Here is a 13,277-nt window from a genome sequence, read left to right as displayed (position 1 = left end):
GTTTCGCGTTTGCTGAGAGCGCCAACTTTGAAAAATCGAATACCAGTGTGCATTCTCTGGGGTGGAATATTAAATACATTGTACAATACAAAACCATTGTATTCCGCATCACCCTCGGTCCTAGCCCTCCTGTGGGTCAGATCTCCCTCCAGTCTTTCGGTGATCCAACCAGCAGTCAGGCTGGTACCTCGGATGATACGGAATACACAGTGTCACTGTAGTACTTCTATTCTACTCGGTATATTCAGGCCACACCAATTCAATTTGTTGTTTCTCATTTTTCTTCAGAAAAAATATGAAGTGACAGGGCAAAAAAAAAAAAAACAGGCCAAGGCACCCCGATTTTAACCGGAATATGAGCCATGAAGTGAACATACCAGGCTGGTTTATAATTAAAATAATAGATTTTGAACTTTTAATAAAACAAAATTAAAATTGCATTGTTACATTGAAAAACTAGGAAAAAAAAAGGACTTTCTTAAACTGTTTGAGGCCAAAATATGTCTTTCATTGAGCCTTTTGCAGTTATTTTAGAACAAAAATTTTTTTTTTTTCAAATCAGAAAAAAAATGGACAGGGCGATCCGAGAAGCAACAAATTAAATTAGTGTGGCCTAACATGTACAAGTACAATTGTCAGCTGCCTTTCATGCCAGTATGACTATCACCTAAAACAATTTCAACAAAAGCTAACGCCTGCATGAGACAGTCACAGAGAGAATCTTTTACAATCCCGTCTTTCCTACTGAGAAAGCTCGAGGCCATGTCGTGGGAAATAGAGATTCTAGGGTTGAGAGATTCCCGTGAGTCCTTGACAATGTCGTGAATGATGTTCCGTCCGCTGGTCCTGGACCCGCTCACATACACTCCAAAATACCTGCCAATGGCTGCGTAGGACATGCTGACAACTTTGTGTTCCTGCAAGAGAAAAAATATGAGAATGTAATACTACTGTTTTTTATTTTGTTTTGTTTACAATCCTTCTTGTAATATTGTGTGCTCTACACAAATGGACAAGAGGACAGCCTCCCCCTATAGCCTAATGGAACAGTCCACTCCATGTTCCAACTCTATCATAATCAACTTTATTGACACAACAAAAGTACAGCGACTTTCATAAGGTCTTTAACATGTAGATATGCAAATACAAGAAAATAAACCTACATACAAGACACTATATGAATCAACTTATACTACTTGTGCTATAATAAGGTCTAAACATTCTTTGATATATTTACCTATTTGTACACAGTAAGGGTTATTACCTTCTAGAATGAAATTGAATTTACCTGTCATATAAGTTAGTTGCCTGCCCAACTATAACTAAGAGATCGCAAGACTAGGAACTTTAGAGTATTACAGAGATCTGGTATAGAGGAAAATCTATTGGCACATTAAGCTTGTTCCTGTGAAGGTAGCTTTTTGGCATCAAGTTAATATGGATTTATATGGTGTCAAGAATATAAAATAATCTAAACTAGAGAAGTAACTTTTGCAAAGCAAATGCACAATGTTTACTTTTGAACATGGTCTGCTCTGTTAATTCTTACTCAAACACATTTGCATACATGTAGTACTAGTATATGGTGAGAGGAACAGACCACGAAATTGCAACATTATGTAACCAACACCAGTCACCATGGTGACAGACGTCAACAAATCATGTTATTGGTGAGGAGAAGAAGAGGAAGAAACTGAGCAAAAACGGTATATTTTCCTTCGGTAAACATAATTGATGACAGGTAAATATAGCGACACATGACTGCATTCTAGATCTTACCCTTGTGTCAGGAAAGTCCTGGTTGAGGAGGCTGTACAGCATGACCTCCACGGAGCGGAAGTGTAACTTGAGTGGAGCCATACTCGCGTCGTTCTTTATCGTCTGCTGCTCCAGCAAGTACAGGTCTGCTGGGGGTAAGGTGGCGAGGATCACGGATACCTGCAGAACAGAACAAAAATCCACAGGGCTCGAACCTACATGGTAGGATTTGAACCCGGGACCTCTTGGTCCTGAGCCGAACATGCTACCATTTACACCACACTCCCTGGTTAAAACTGTACGAACTGTATGAAACTGTAAGAACTCACGGCTTCTAGATACTCGTGCGTCTGTTACCTACATGGTAGGATTTGAACCCGGGACCTCTTGGTCCTGAGCCGAACACGCTACCGTTTACACCACTCAACCCCCGGTTAAAACATACGAACTGTATGAAACTGTAAGAACTCATGGCTTCCAGGTACTCGTGTGTCTGGAACCTACATGGTGGGATTCGAACCCAGGACCTCTTGGTCCTGCGCCGAACACACTCCCATTTACACCACACGACTCCTGGTTAAAACTGTACAAACTGTACGAACTCACGGCTTCCAGGTACTCGTGCGTCTGGTACTTACATGGTGGGATTCGAACTCGGGACCTCTTGGTCCTGAGCCAAACACACTACCGTTTACACCACACTCCCTGGTTAAAACTGTACGAAACTGTAAGAACTCACGGCTTCCAGATACTCGTGCGTCTGGAAACGTCCTGACAGGAAGCAGGGCACCTCCTGAGTGTCCCAGTCATGCAGGGTCCCGTCCCGACACAGGTGAGCCCAGGACAGGTGCTTCAGTCCAGCCTTAATGGACAACACACTCCACACTCTCTGTACAGGGAAGGAACACAGTCAATAAGTATATAGGCCACACCAATTTAATTTCTTGGTTAACGGATTTTTCTAGAAAATAATGGAGTGGGCGGGCGAAAAAAAACAGGTCTAGGCATCCTATTATGGCCCAAAATGGTACGATGGGAGCCATGAAGTCAACACACCAGGCTGGTTAAAAATTTAAACAATGAATTTTGAACTTTTGATGATACCATTGCATTGAAAGATGGAACAACTGTAACAACTAGGATGAAAAGGACTGTTTTCAGGTGTTCCGGGGAAAATATGAGCATTTTGCAGTTGATTCTGATCTTTTATTTTTATTTGCAAATCAGAAAAAAATGAAGCGGGCGTATCCGTTAACCTTGAAATTAAATTGGTGTGGTTTAAAAAACACACATTGTACGATGGTAATGGTATGCCTCACCAGTGCATGGGTTCGTCAGTTCAATCCACCCATCATTGGGAATTTTGGCCCTTGATTCAATATTCCATCGGGGTGGAGGGCCAGCAGTGTACTTTTGATAAGTCAAATGATGTGGCATGATTCCTTGTGATAGAACAGTGTTCGAAATACCTGTCTGCAGTCTGCAATCTGCAGATAGATTTTCAAGATTGAAGAAGAAAAAATTTATACAATCTGCAATTTTGCAGCAGGAAAAATTGGCACTTAGGATTTGACGCTTTGGCTCCAAGGACAGACAACACTTAAGCTCCTGTTTTGAAACAACAGGAGCTTCTTCACTAATTTGCATCAACCTTGTCTTGACTTGTCTATCTTTTGTTTCCTTTTGGACTTCCAAATATTTGTCTTAACTAATTTGCATATGAATCAATAGCTCATGCTTATAAACCTGCAAGATTGTAGTATGGAGGCTTGTGTATTTGCAGAAAGTATTAATTTTCCAAATTGCAGAACAAAATTTTTACTCTTCTGCAATATTGCAGAGCACTGAAAAAAAGTATTTCGACCACTGTAGAAGTTTTCTTTGTTACCGAATGATTGGTCCGGTACCAAGGAGGTTTAAAACCTTGGCAGTATTCAGCAGCTTGTAAGCATCATTACCACTTAGCTAATTACTCTTGCTTGTAGTAGCTTAATTCCTTTTTCCTACAATAGTCTGTACATGTAATTTGTGCATAGCTACATGTACCTTCAGTTTTTTTTATTCTGAACACCCATGAGGAGGTGGGGTACAAGTTTGTTAAATGAATGTTTTCAAGATACAAGGCTACACACTGAACAATTTGATAATCTTTATCATTTGATGATTACTACTAATAATAGGTACTTTGTGAATTGCTGCTGTTGATTTTCAGTGAAACAGTTCCCAACATTTAGTTATCTATTTAATTCTTCTGTGTTCTTTAACCTGGGTAGCAACACTAAGTAACTTAAAACTGCTTTTAATATAAGGCCACACCATCTTAATTTTATGGATGACATCCTCTGAAGATCCCCAAACTAGTGCGCGCGGGCGAATAATAAAAATTCCGGCCAAAAATAAAAATGCTACTAACCTACAGGTATACCAAGCTGGCATTGTGAATTTGCGGCAGTACATAGCGACGTATACGACAAACCGGCACATGCTGGCTTTTTGCGGAATTTATGAATCGGCACTGTACGTTCGTATGTTCTTGATTCGTGGAGCTTCGGTAGCCTGGGTGCCCGGCTCCGTATTGTCGCTAACTACCATGGACTACCCAGGCCTAGAGCCAGGTCAGAGCCTCGGTGAACATGATTTTTTTTAGAACAGGCGAAAATCAATGCGAGCGCGGATGTCATCCATAAAATTAAGTCGGTGTGGCCTAAAGGGGGCCGTGGGTACATATACAACCAAATGTAACAATATACAATACATCACAAGACAAAGACATACTTATCTCTCTAGTACTTGATGACAGCATGAAAACACAAAAGGTAACGACACGTTTATTTCTTTATTGGCTTTTCCATTGGGACAAAACACAATGGAGGGGGAGACAAAACAGGCGATTGTTTGCCTGTACTCGTTGTCTCCCCTGACACTGACCTGTAAGCTGTCCTGACTGAGTTGAGGTTTGTAGATGGCCTTACTGCTGACCTGGCCTCGCCCTGACTCGTTGTCTGACTCCGAGGTTGGATTCAGGATTCTCTCACATATCTTCTTCAGTGTGGTTCTTCCCACTCCCTGCACATCCAGCAGGCTCCCTGTCAGAAAAGGATTAGATGAACCTTTAATTTCTCGGTTAACAGTTGAAAGCATGGTTTAAAGCATGGTTGAAAACTTCCTTACCAGCCTCGGTTTTCCCTGACAGTCCTAACATGACTAAGTTCAAGACTGCAGTAAACAGATTCTTGTTGAATTCCTCCCAGAGATTTTCTACTTTTTGACAATAATGTACCATGTAATTATGTATTATGTATTATGTATTTGATAAGGGTATGTATATGTAATCAAGCGAGGGGAATTGATGTGACATATTGAAACGAAGATCATTGTTATACGATGTTAAGATCAGGTTCACTCTGCACTGATTAGAAAAAAAAAAAAAACGGATTTTTCTAGAAAAATAATGGAGCGGGCAGGCGAAAAAATTAAAAAATAAAACAGGCCTAGACATCCTATTATGGCCCAAAATGGTACGATAGGAGCCATGAAGTCAACACACCAGGCTGGTTCAAAATTGAAACAAGGAATTTTGAACTTTTAATGATGGAATAACTGTAACAACTAGGAAGAAAAGGACTGTTTTCAACTGTTCAGGGCAAAATATGAGCATTTTGCAGTTGACTCTGAATTTTTATTTTTATTTGCAAATCAGAAAAAAATGAAGCAGGCGAATCCGTTAACCAAGAAATTAAATTGGTGTGGCCAAATATAAATCACAATTTTTGACGTACTTTTATATTTGCGGTTTTTGCGGTCACTTCTGTACCGCAAATTCATCATTACAGCAAACAAATAATTCCCCAACTTTTTTTTCTTTTGCACCTGCTACCACCGTGAACATATAGTTACGCGAACATGTCCATTTTTCTCAGACCGCAAAATTTTGCTACCAGGAATATAAATTGATTTACAGTAATATGTAAGAGGAATATTGTATGCAGCTGATCAGTGAACATTGTTACTAGTTACAAGAGATACATTTGCACAGGAACAAAGCTGGAAAATTAGTTTTCATCAGGAAAGTTTATATTATTAGCCAAAAAAAGTTGGAACAAAAAGCTGTTGCGTGACATTACGTGCATCATACATGTACACCACACCATACCATTGGTGTCAACTACTTACTAGACTAGCCTTCTTCGCAGACTTGTTGGCCGGCGGCATTATTTTTTCGGTGAGCAACGCGAGTAATATGCCGCGGAGGGACGATTTTGCCGCGAAGGGAGTTTTTTCCATGGAGAGAAGGTTTCCCGCTCCAACCGCCCAACAAGTCTGCGAAGGAGGCTATTTACTAGACAGTGATTCTGCCAAATTGCATTCATCTACTAGTACTTCACAATTTCAAAAGGACTGTGTATAAGAGAGAAGGTTTTGAGATTACCGAGTGTCTGGTAGTGTCCGTTGAGCGTACGGTGAGTCACGATGGCGTCCGCTGTCAAACCTTTCGCTGCCCCCGTGTGCTGTAGCTGTTCCACTGATGCTGTGTTAAGTACCGACAGCAAAGTCTCCCTGTCTTCTGGGGAGTACGTCGCATCTAACCGAGTCCTTGATGGTTTCTTTTTTATCTCAACGTGTAAGCTTGGTGCTTGTTGTGGACTGGTCTCTGTTTCAATGTCACGGTTTGATTCTAAGTTCGTACTTGTGGCTACTTTGCTATTATCTGTTGTTGTAGAAGTGATTTCCTGGTCATGTATGTCTGAATTTGACCCGTGGTGCACCGTTTCTTGGGTCTCGTGAAGTATGAAGGTGTTGTCCTGTTTCTGAGTTGAGTAGGTCCTGCAGATACACCTGCACTGCAGCCTCAATCGTATAGGTGGCGCTGCTACACGAGGAAACAAGCCTGTGGCCTGACGCCAAGAAAAAGGTATTTGCACATTTTTAGAGGGACTGTATGTTTTAAAGATAAGGACAGCAAGACTAGATCAGTGATATGTGCCCTTGAGGTATCCATTCGTCGATCCAGTGGTTGACAGTAACGTTATATAACGTTATAAATTTATACTTGCGTTCGGATAATTTTGATTGTTTGCAAAACATTGGCATTGGCTACAAATTGCAGCGACGATCATACCAGAGAGGGACATCTGTACATTATTTACGAGGAATTATCTATCATCAAGTAGTTTGTAAATCTAAGGAAACGACAACCGGTGCAACCCAACACGTTTTACCCGGGTTGCCCCCCTCCCCAAATCATGTGCTAGTAATCGACGTGTAAAGGAAAATCAAGCATACCTGGATGCATCTCCACAGCACAGGATGGACTAAATAACGAAAACTCATCTTTTAGGAGCTACAGAATCTGTTCAATCTCTCGTAACTACAAGACGAGCCGTTACAAACGTCAAGAAGTGCAGAGTTCGTCTGTCTCGGCGACGCAACAGCCAACGAACAGATTTCGCATGCGCCGTAGCAGACGACAGCGGTGCGCCTGTGTGAAAGCGCCATCTATCGATAACTTTAACTATTGCAGCATTTCCTAATCTGGACCAGTCTTGGGGGTAACAGTGGTCAGTCTCTGTAGTATTTTTCATGTCTACACTCTTTTAATACTAATCAACCAGCGTATCAAACGTAACAATGTACTACAAGGCCAACTTTAGTAGTAAATGTTTTATTGACGTGTTAGTTAAAATGTCACAGCCTGTAGGCTGAATTGGAGTACTTAACGTTACTGGTAAAATACAGGCCATAGTTGTTAAAATACATAAACGGGGTGCCCCAAGTTCGGACGTGCCCTAAGTTCGGACGGTTTTTTTACGTACTGATCTTATTACATGTACTAGTATGCCAAAGTACGCCGTGTTTATTGCCACTAACATTCCTAGTTAAAAAGGCAAATAGTCATAGTCAAAGCATACAGGTGTTATTTGCATGCAAATTACAGTTCTACGTGTATATAGTAAGTTACTTATCGTTTTATTGAAAAACAGAATTTCGCCAATAATAATCGATGGCGCTGAGAAGAGGGTCACTTGGTTTGTTTGTTTGTTTCGCATAACCGGTAAACCGCCTTTAGGCGTAACACACCAGTTTTGTATACATGTGCGTACATGTACAAGCTGCGTAAGACCGGACTGTAAGGTTTCGAACCACTCACACCGGGAAGATCCCCTACTCTTTTCGATAAGTGAGGTGGGTTCTTTAACGTGCATGGGGTGTGGCTCTCCCAAACACGGGACCTCCATTTTACGTCCTATCCGAGGGACGTCCCTAACTGAAGCTAGGTACTCATTTACACCTGAGTGAAGTGAGGAAAGTCGTGTAAAGTGCCTTTCAGCAGGGTTCGAACCCGCGACCTCTGGGGTGTGAGCCGAACGCGCTACCGACTGCGCCACACGACCCCCTTGGTAGCGACGGCTCCTGCCCAGAAAAATATGACCTTTGCCAAGCAGTCACACAAATGCTAAATACATATGAACATAACGCTTTACAAAACAGTAGAAAATTTCGGTCTCTGAGTGTTTGTTTTGTAGAAAACCGACCCAAGAAAAACAACGCCAACGCCACTGTCGTCTGCATTTTCAACTAGAGTTCCACGATCTCATACCTTCGCCAAATGATGTTAGCCTTTATGACTAAGAAATAATAGATTAATCCCCCTGATTGTGCAAATAGGATCCTATATTGCATCAATTATATCTGCTGATCATATTCTATACCAGAAGACAGTCTTATCTTATCAATGCATGCCATTATAGCATGTCCTCATAAATTATGCAAATGAGGTCCTTATTTGAATAAGTTATGTTTAATTATGTTCACCTTCACATAACTTTCAAATATCCCAAGTATGAAATTCCAGACATTACCAATATGTAATTATAACATTTTCTCACTAATTATGCAAATTAAGTCTTCATTTGCATAATCAATATCTTCCTGTATTTCTGACGTTCTGAATTACATATGTCACAAGCTTGAATAGTCCTATCATGGAATGCAGCTGATTTATAGAATTTCCTCATTAATTATGCAAATTACATTAATATTTGCATAATTGTAATATTATTATGTCATGCATCACTTCAGCTACCTACATGCCAAAACTCAGGACGATCCATCAATCGGTTCTTGAATTATCCGCCTTTAAACAGTTTTCAACTAACACCCCTGCAGTTCCAGAGCAAGCAGCTAGGGGGCCCAAACTCACGTCACTTCTTCCCTATCACAAGAGCTACCTACCATCCAAATTTCGTCAGCCTATCATGTCTAGATCACAAGATATCAAAACCGGAAGTTCAGCTGCAGTACCATAACAAACCGCTAGGTGGCCCAAAATCTAATCAGTTCCACGTCTCATCAAGACCTACCCACCTACTAAATATCAAGACAATCCATCCAGGCGTTCTCGAGTTATCGTGCTCACACACACACACACACACACACAGACACACGAACGCCTCTGAAAACATAACCTTCTTGGCGAAGGTAATGATTCCCATATGAGACCGAGCTGATTGCGTATAATTAGTCGAATCCGTTTTCAGTCGAAACACTGACTGGCTGCGTTCGATAATCTCCAAGCAGATTCGGTGGGGCAGGGGGACTTTATATTGGCCTGTCCTGTATCCATTGGCCGCCTGTATCCAACGTTCGCCCCACGAAGTAGGGTTTAAATGTCCGGCTTTCAAAATGTGACCCCGAGTTGGACCGTTAGGAAGTCGTGGGTCACTGCGCACCGACTGCCAGGACGGAAACTCCCGCGGCGCGCGGGTGGAAAACGCAACCCGCCGTAAAACACTTCGCACCTACTTGAAAATAGCCGAAAAAGTGTCAGAGTGATTAGGTTTGAAAGGCTTGAAGCCTTCCGTTCTGTGGCAGATTCGTGGGGCGAACGTTGGATACAGGCGGCCAATGGATACAGGACAGGCCAATATAAAGTCCCCCTGCCCCACCGAATCTGCTTGGAGATTAGCGTTCGATACAACCCTCCTCATACCCACAATCGCAATTTTACCATCAAAAGAAAGCTGAAATATCATAGAATTCAGTTCTTATTTCTGTTTATAACTAAATTCTGAAGACAGCAAAACTACAAAACCATGTGAAGTTAGGGCACACTGTCTAGCGTCGGCCATTCACGGATGTACATTCACGAAAACGTCTCACAGCGTTTGTCACTTGTAACGCGGAGTGTGAACGGCTCATGAACACTATGGATGCATTTCTTATTCAAGTATGTTCTCTACACCACTACTTTCAAAATTCATTCATCAAAACCTGACCACTCTCTGACAATTAGCGATAGAGCGTATAGTTCGAGCGCGTGAAAAAAAGCGTCCGATGTTAGGACACCCACCGTGTTAAACATTAACTATCAAATATAAAATGCATTATTAGATTTCGCTATCATTATTTTTATCGGCTGAAACAGCGCTAGAGATAATGATTTTGCACATTCTGCCAAGTTACTGATATTGGCTCTCCATTTTGACTCACTGAGCAATTGGCTTGGATATTTGTTGTCGATGGAAGAGCTCCGTTTGTGTTGGTTGGATGCCAGCTAGCGCTTTTCAGTCAATGTTGACCGCACGAGAAAATGTCTCTAACCTTTACATGTATAAGTTCTGGTGTAACGTTTCCTTCAGCTTCGATGAAACATAGACTTGCTGAAGTCTTGAAGTCTTAATCGCATTAAGGAACAAATCTTCATCTCTATATGGCGATGAGGTTCAACAAATTGAATACTAGTAACCTTCGTAGTAACTAGTAACATCATAATCGTGTTAGCAAGCGGCACATAAAAAGTAAGAAACCAAGCCATGTTTTACATTCGTCCTTAAACATATATGCATCTATAGGTTATATAGGAAAGCCTCATGCGTCTGATATAAGAATAACGTGGTATATTTGATGTCTATGAAATGAGTACAAGACCGTAATAAGGAATAAAATCCGCTTCACCACTTGACACTGCATAAGGCAGTTTCTAGGGTTGTTGCTTAGTCGGCATGGATAAGGTATCCCGAGAACGTGAGATATCTGTTTCCGCTACTGTATAGAGAGTACGATCCACCTATCAGCAGAACATAAACCTCGTCCCCAGGCTGCAGCTGCAGGATGGCGCTGTTACTGCTTGACTGGGAATTAGCTTGTGAGCCATTGTGCTCGTGCAGACCAACCATTTTCTCTCCATTTTTCATTAATCGAAGGTAGTAAGTTTTACGAGCTACACTAGGTGTCATCCCGGTGAAGATGAAGAAGTAGACTCCTCCCACCTCCGTCACGAACTTCCCCGTCTCCTGGTTGTACGCCCCGCCCACGTTGGTAAGGACGACGTCATACGTCACTACCGTATCCTGACTGGACTTTTCGAGTCTGGACGTTCTCGCCACGGAAAACGCCACGACAGGTGGAGCAGGTGGGCTGGTACCGGGTGCCCCCCTCTCACCTGCCGGGCCCTGCTCACCTTTGTCTCCCTTGTCACCTCTCGGTCCGGCCGGTCCCAGCTTACCTGGCGCGCCTCTGGGAGCGTTCCCACCTTGCTCACCTTTCGGTCCTGTCAGGGAAGGTGTGCAACATTGCTGTTCGTTCTTTGCTCCCGATTAAGGCCACACGGACTTAATTTTATAGATGACATACGCGCACATTGATTATCACAAAAAAAAGCACTGCCTCCAAGGCTCTTGCCTGAGTGCCATTCTTCGTAGTCCATTGTAGCTAGTGACAATAGGGAGCCGGCGGTAACTACGGAGGATGGCACCCAGCAGGCTCCACGGAACTCAAGAACTCAGTAAAGTGCCGACTTATAAATGTTGCAAAAGGTCAGCATGTGCCGGCTTTTGATAAAAGTCGCTATGTGCTACCGAAATTTCACAATCCTAGCTTTGTATTCCTGTGGTTTAGCAGCAATTTTTCTGGCTGGAATATGCTTGGACGCACTAGTTTGGAGGTCTTAAGAGGATGCCATCCATAGAATTAAGTCAGTGTGCCCTAATATAAGTGAGATACATTTTCTACGCAGCAAAACTTGCTTGCAGCTATCAGAGTAAGGAGAACAACTAGCACACACAAGGAACGATTCACTCATTGTGCTCTTTAAATGGTTGTTCTAGCGTTGTTAGGAATCGAGAAATGCCTGATGAAAGCATTGCAAATTGATTTCTCAAACGTTTGACAGAAATACATGTATAACATAGTTTCTGAACGATAAACATATACTTCCAGATGTATCTATCGGCGTTTCCTCTCAGTTTTTACTAGCTGTAGCCTGGACGCCATCCTCCGTAGTTTCCCCCGGCTCCCTAATGTCGCTGGGTACCAGGAACGTTAGCCATGGTAACCAGCGACATTAGGGAGCCAGCGTTAACTAAGGAGGATGGCGCCCAGGTTACACTAGCTGTGTGCATTCCCTACCTTGCGGCCCCTCAGTCCCCGGCTCGCCCTTGGCGCCAGGCGCCGCCACCACGGTGATGTTCTGACTGTTGTTGAGCTGCCGGGAGCAGACGCCATCCTGGTCCGTCTCCAGGGCCGAGAAGGCGCGCAGGACGAGCAGAAGGGAAACCAGCACAGCGATCTTCATCATGAATTAGCCGTGGCTGACTGTGCAAGTGGTGCGCGGGGGTGGAAAAACTTCGCCTTTTAAGTCGGCTTGTTTTCGTCTCAAAAAAATTGGCAAATCGAAGTTCCGAAGACGGACAGAAAACAGTGTGTAAGGGATGGAGCAGGAGATATAGTGCATGTTGGAGTAGAGGTTTTGATAAAATGTGTTGATCGGAAATATAGTTTTGATCTAGGTATCGTAAATATACATGGTGTTCGCGCAGGCTTTGACCCTCTTTTTGTTGTAAAAATTTCATTTATCTTATTCTACGGGATTCACAAAAAGAAATCAGTTAAACCTTCAACACAACCGCACACAACGATGGTCGTCCCCTTGAAGAACTGAGGCTTCGTTGACATGAAGTAAGCCTCACCGGAAAGCAATTAAACGCTGCTTACAGGAGCGTAGTACATTAATTAGTTCGAATTCTGCTGTATCAACATTTTGTTACATAACTGCGAAAATGGAAGACTTGGCAAACGTTGTATTTGTTATACAGTATCTCGTTGATTGATATAAAACACAACTGGATAACTGAAAATATTTTGGTCACATTTGAGAGTCGTTAAGGAAGACGCATATAAACATAGCTGTCTGAAATATTGCTGAACAAGTATTGTTACAGATGTAGAAGCGTCATTTCCCCCTATTTGTTTTTTTTACTCCTTTTAGATTTGATGAAAGATCTGGTACAACATACATCCTAAAACGAGTTGCCAGTGAGCTACTGGGCCAACCGCCTAACGTGGGGTGTGTGGCGTAGCGGCAGAGTGCTCGACTCGGAACCTAGAGGTCCCGGGTTCGAGTCCTGACATGCCACCGACCTTGTGCCCTTGGGAAAGGCACTTTACACAACTTTCCTCACTTCGCTCAGGTGAAAATGAGTATTGTATTTGTCCCCTGTGTTGGTGGCGGCATTAAGATA

The 13,277-nt window shown here is 42.5% G+C and overlaps 2 protein-coding genes across 2 annotated transcripts; both read right to left on the bottom strand.

Moving 5' to 3' along the window:
• Nucleotides 1–552: 552 nt before the first annotated feature.
• LOC109464254 (transcription elongation factor, mitochondrial-like) lies at nt 553–7,942 on the bottom strand. Its single transcript, XM_019761190.1, has 6 exons — nt 7,042–7,942; nt 6,188–6,653; nt 4,687–4,844; nt 2,498–2,647; nt 1,780–1,938; nt 553–917 (listed from the first exon to the last, which is right to left on the bottom strand). Exons 1-6 carry the CDS (start codon nt 7,087–7,089, stop codon nt 636–638), a joined length of 1,263 nt encoding a protein of 420 aa, XP_019616749.1. The 5' UTR covers nt 7,090–7,942; the 3' UTR covers nt 553–635.
• A 1,785-nt stretch (nt 7,943–9,727) lies between these two features.
• On the bottom strand, nt 9,728–12,429 carry LOC109464255 (complement C1q tumor necrosis factor-related protein 5-like). Its single transcript, XM_019761191.1, has 2 exons — nt 12,166–12,429; nt 9,728–11,308 (listed from the first exon to the last, which is right to left on the bottom strand). The coding sequence occupies exons 1-2, from the start codon at nt 12,332–12,334 to the stop codon at nt 10,752–10,754; spliced, it is 726 nt and encodes a 241-aa protein (XP_019616750.1). The 5' UTR covers nt 12,335–12,429; the 3' UTR covers nt 9,728–10,751.
• Nucleotides 12,430–13,277: the final 848 nt, after the last annotated feature.

This window comes from Branchiostoma belcheri, unplaced genomic scaffold, assembly GCF_001625305.1.
Source record: "Branchiostoma belcheri isolate BF01 breed outbred unplaced genomic scaffold, Haploidv18h27 scaffold135, whole genome shotgun sequence".
NCBI lineage: Eukaryota > Metazoa > Chordata > Leptocardii > Amphioxiformes > Branchiostomatidae > Branchiostoma > Branchiostoma belcheri.
This window is presented reverse-complemented; position numbering and strand designations above follow the sequence as displayed.

Bases quoted from the DNA above. Each gene is read 5' to 3' on its own strand.
- LOC109464254 (XM_019761190.1), bottom strand. From the start codon at position 7,089: ATGAGTTTTCGTTATTTAGTCCATCCTGTGCTGTGGAGATGCATCCAG. The intron at 1,939-2,497 runs GTGAGTTCTTAC...TCTGTTCTGCAG, and splicing joins CGCACGAGTATCTGGAAGCC to GTATCCGTGATCCTCGCCAC. The intron at 918-1,779 runs GTAAGATCTAGA...TTTCTCTTGCAG, and splicing joins AGGACTTTCCTGACACAAGG to GAACACAAAGTTGTCAGCAT.
- LOC109464255 (XM_019761191.1), bottom strand. From the start codon at position 12,334: ATGATGAAGATCGCTGTGCTGGTTTCCCTTCTGCTCGTCCTGCGCGCC. The intron at 11,309-12,165 runs GTAGGGAATGCA...CTTCCCTGACAG, and splicing joins GGGGACTGAGGGGCCGCAAG to GACCGAAAGGTGAGCAAGGT.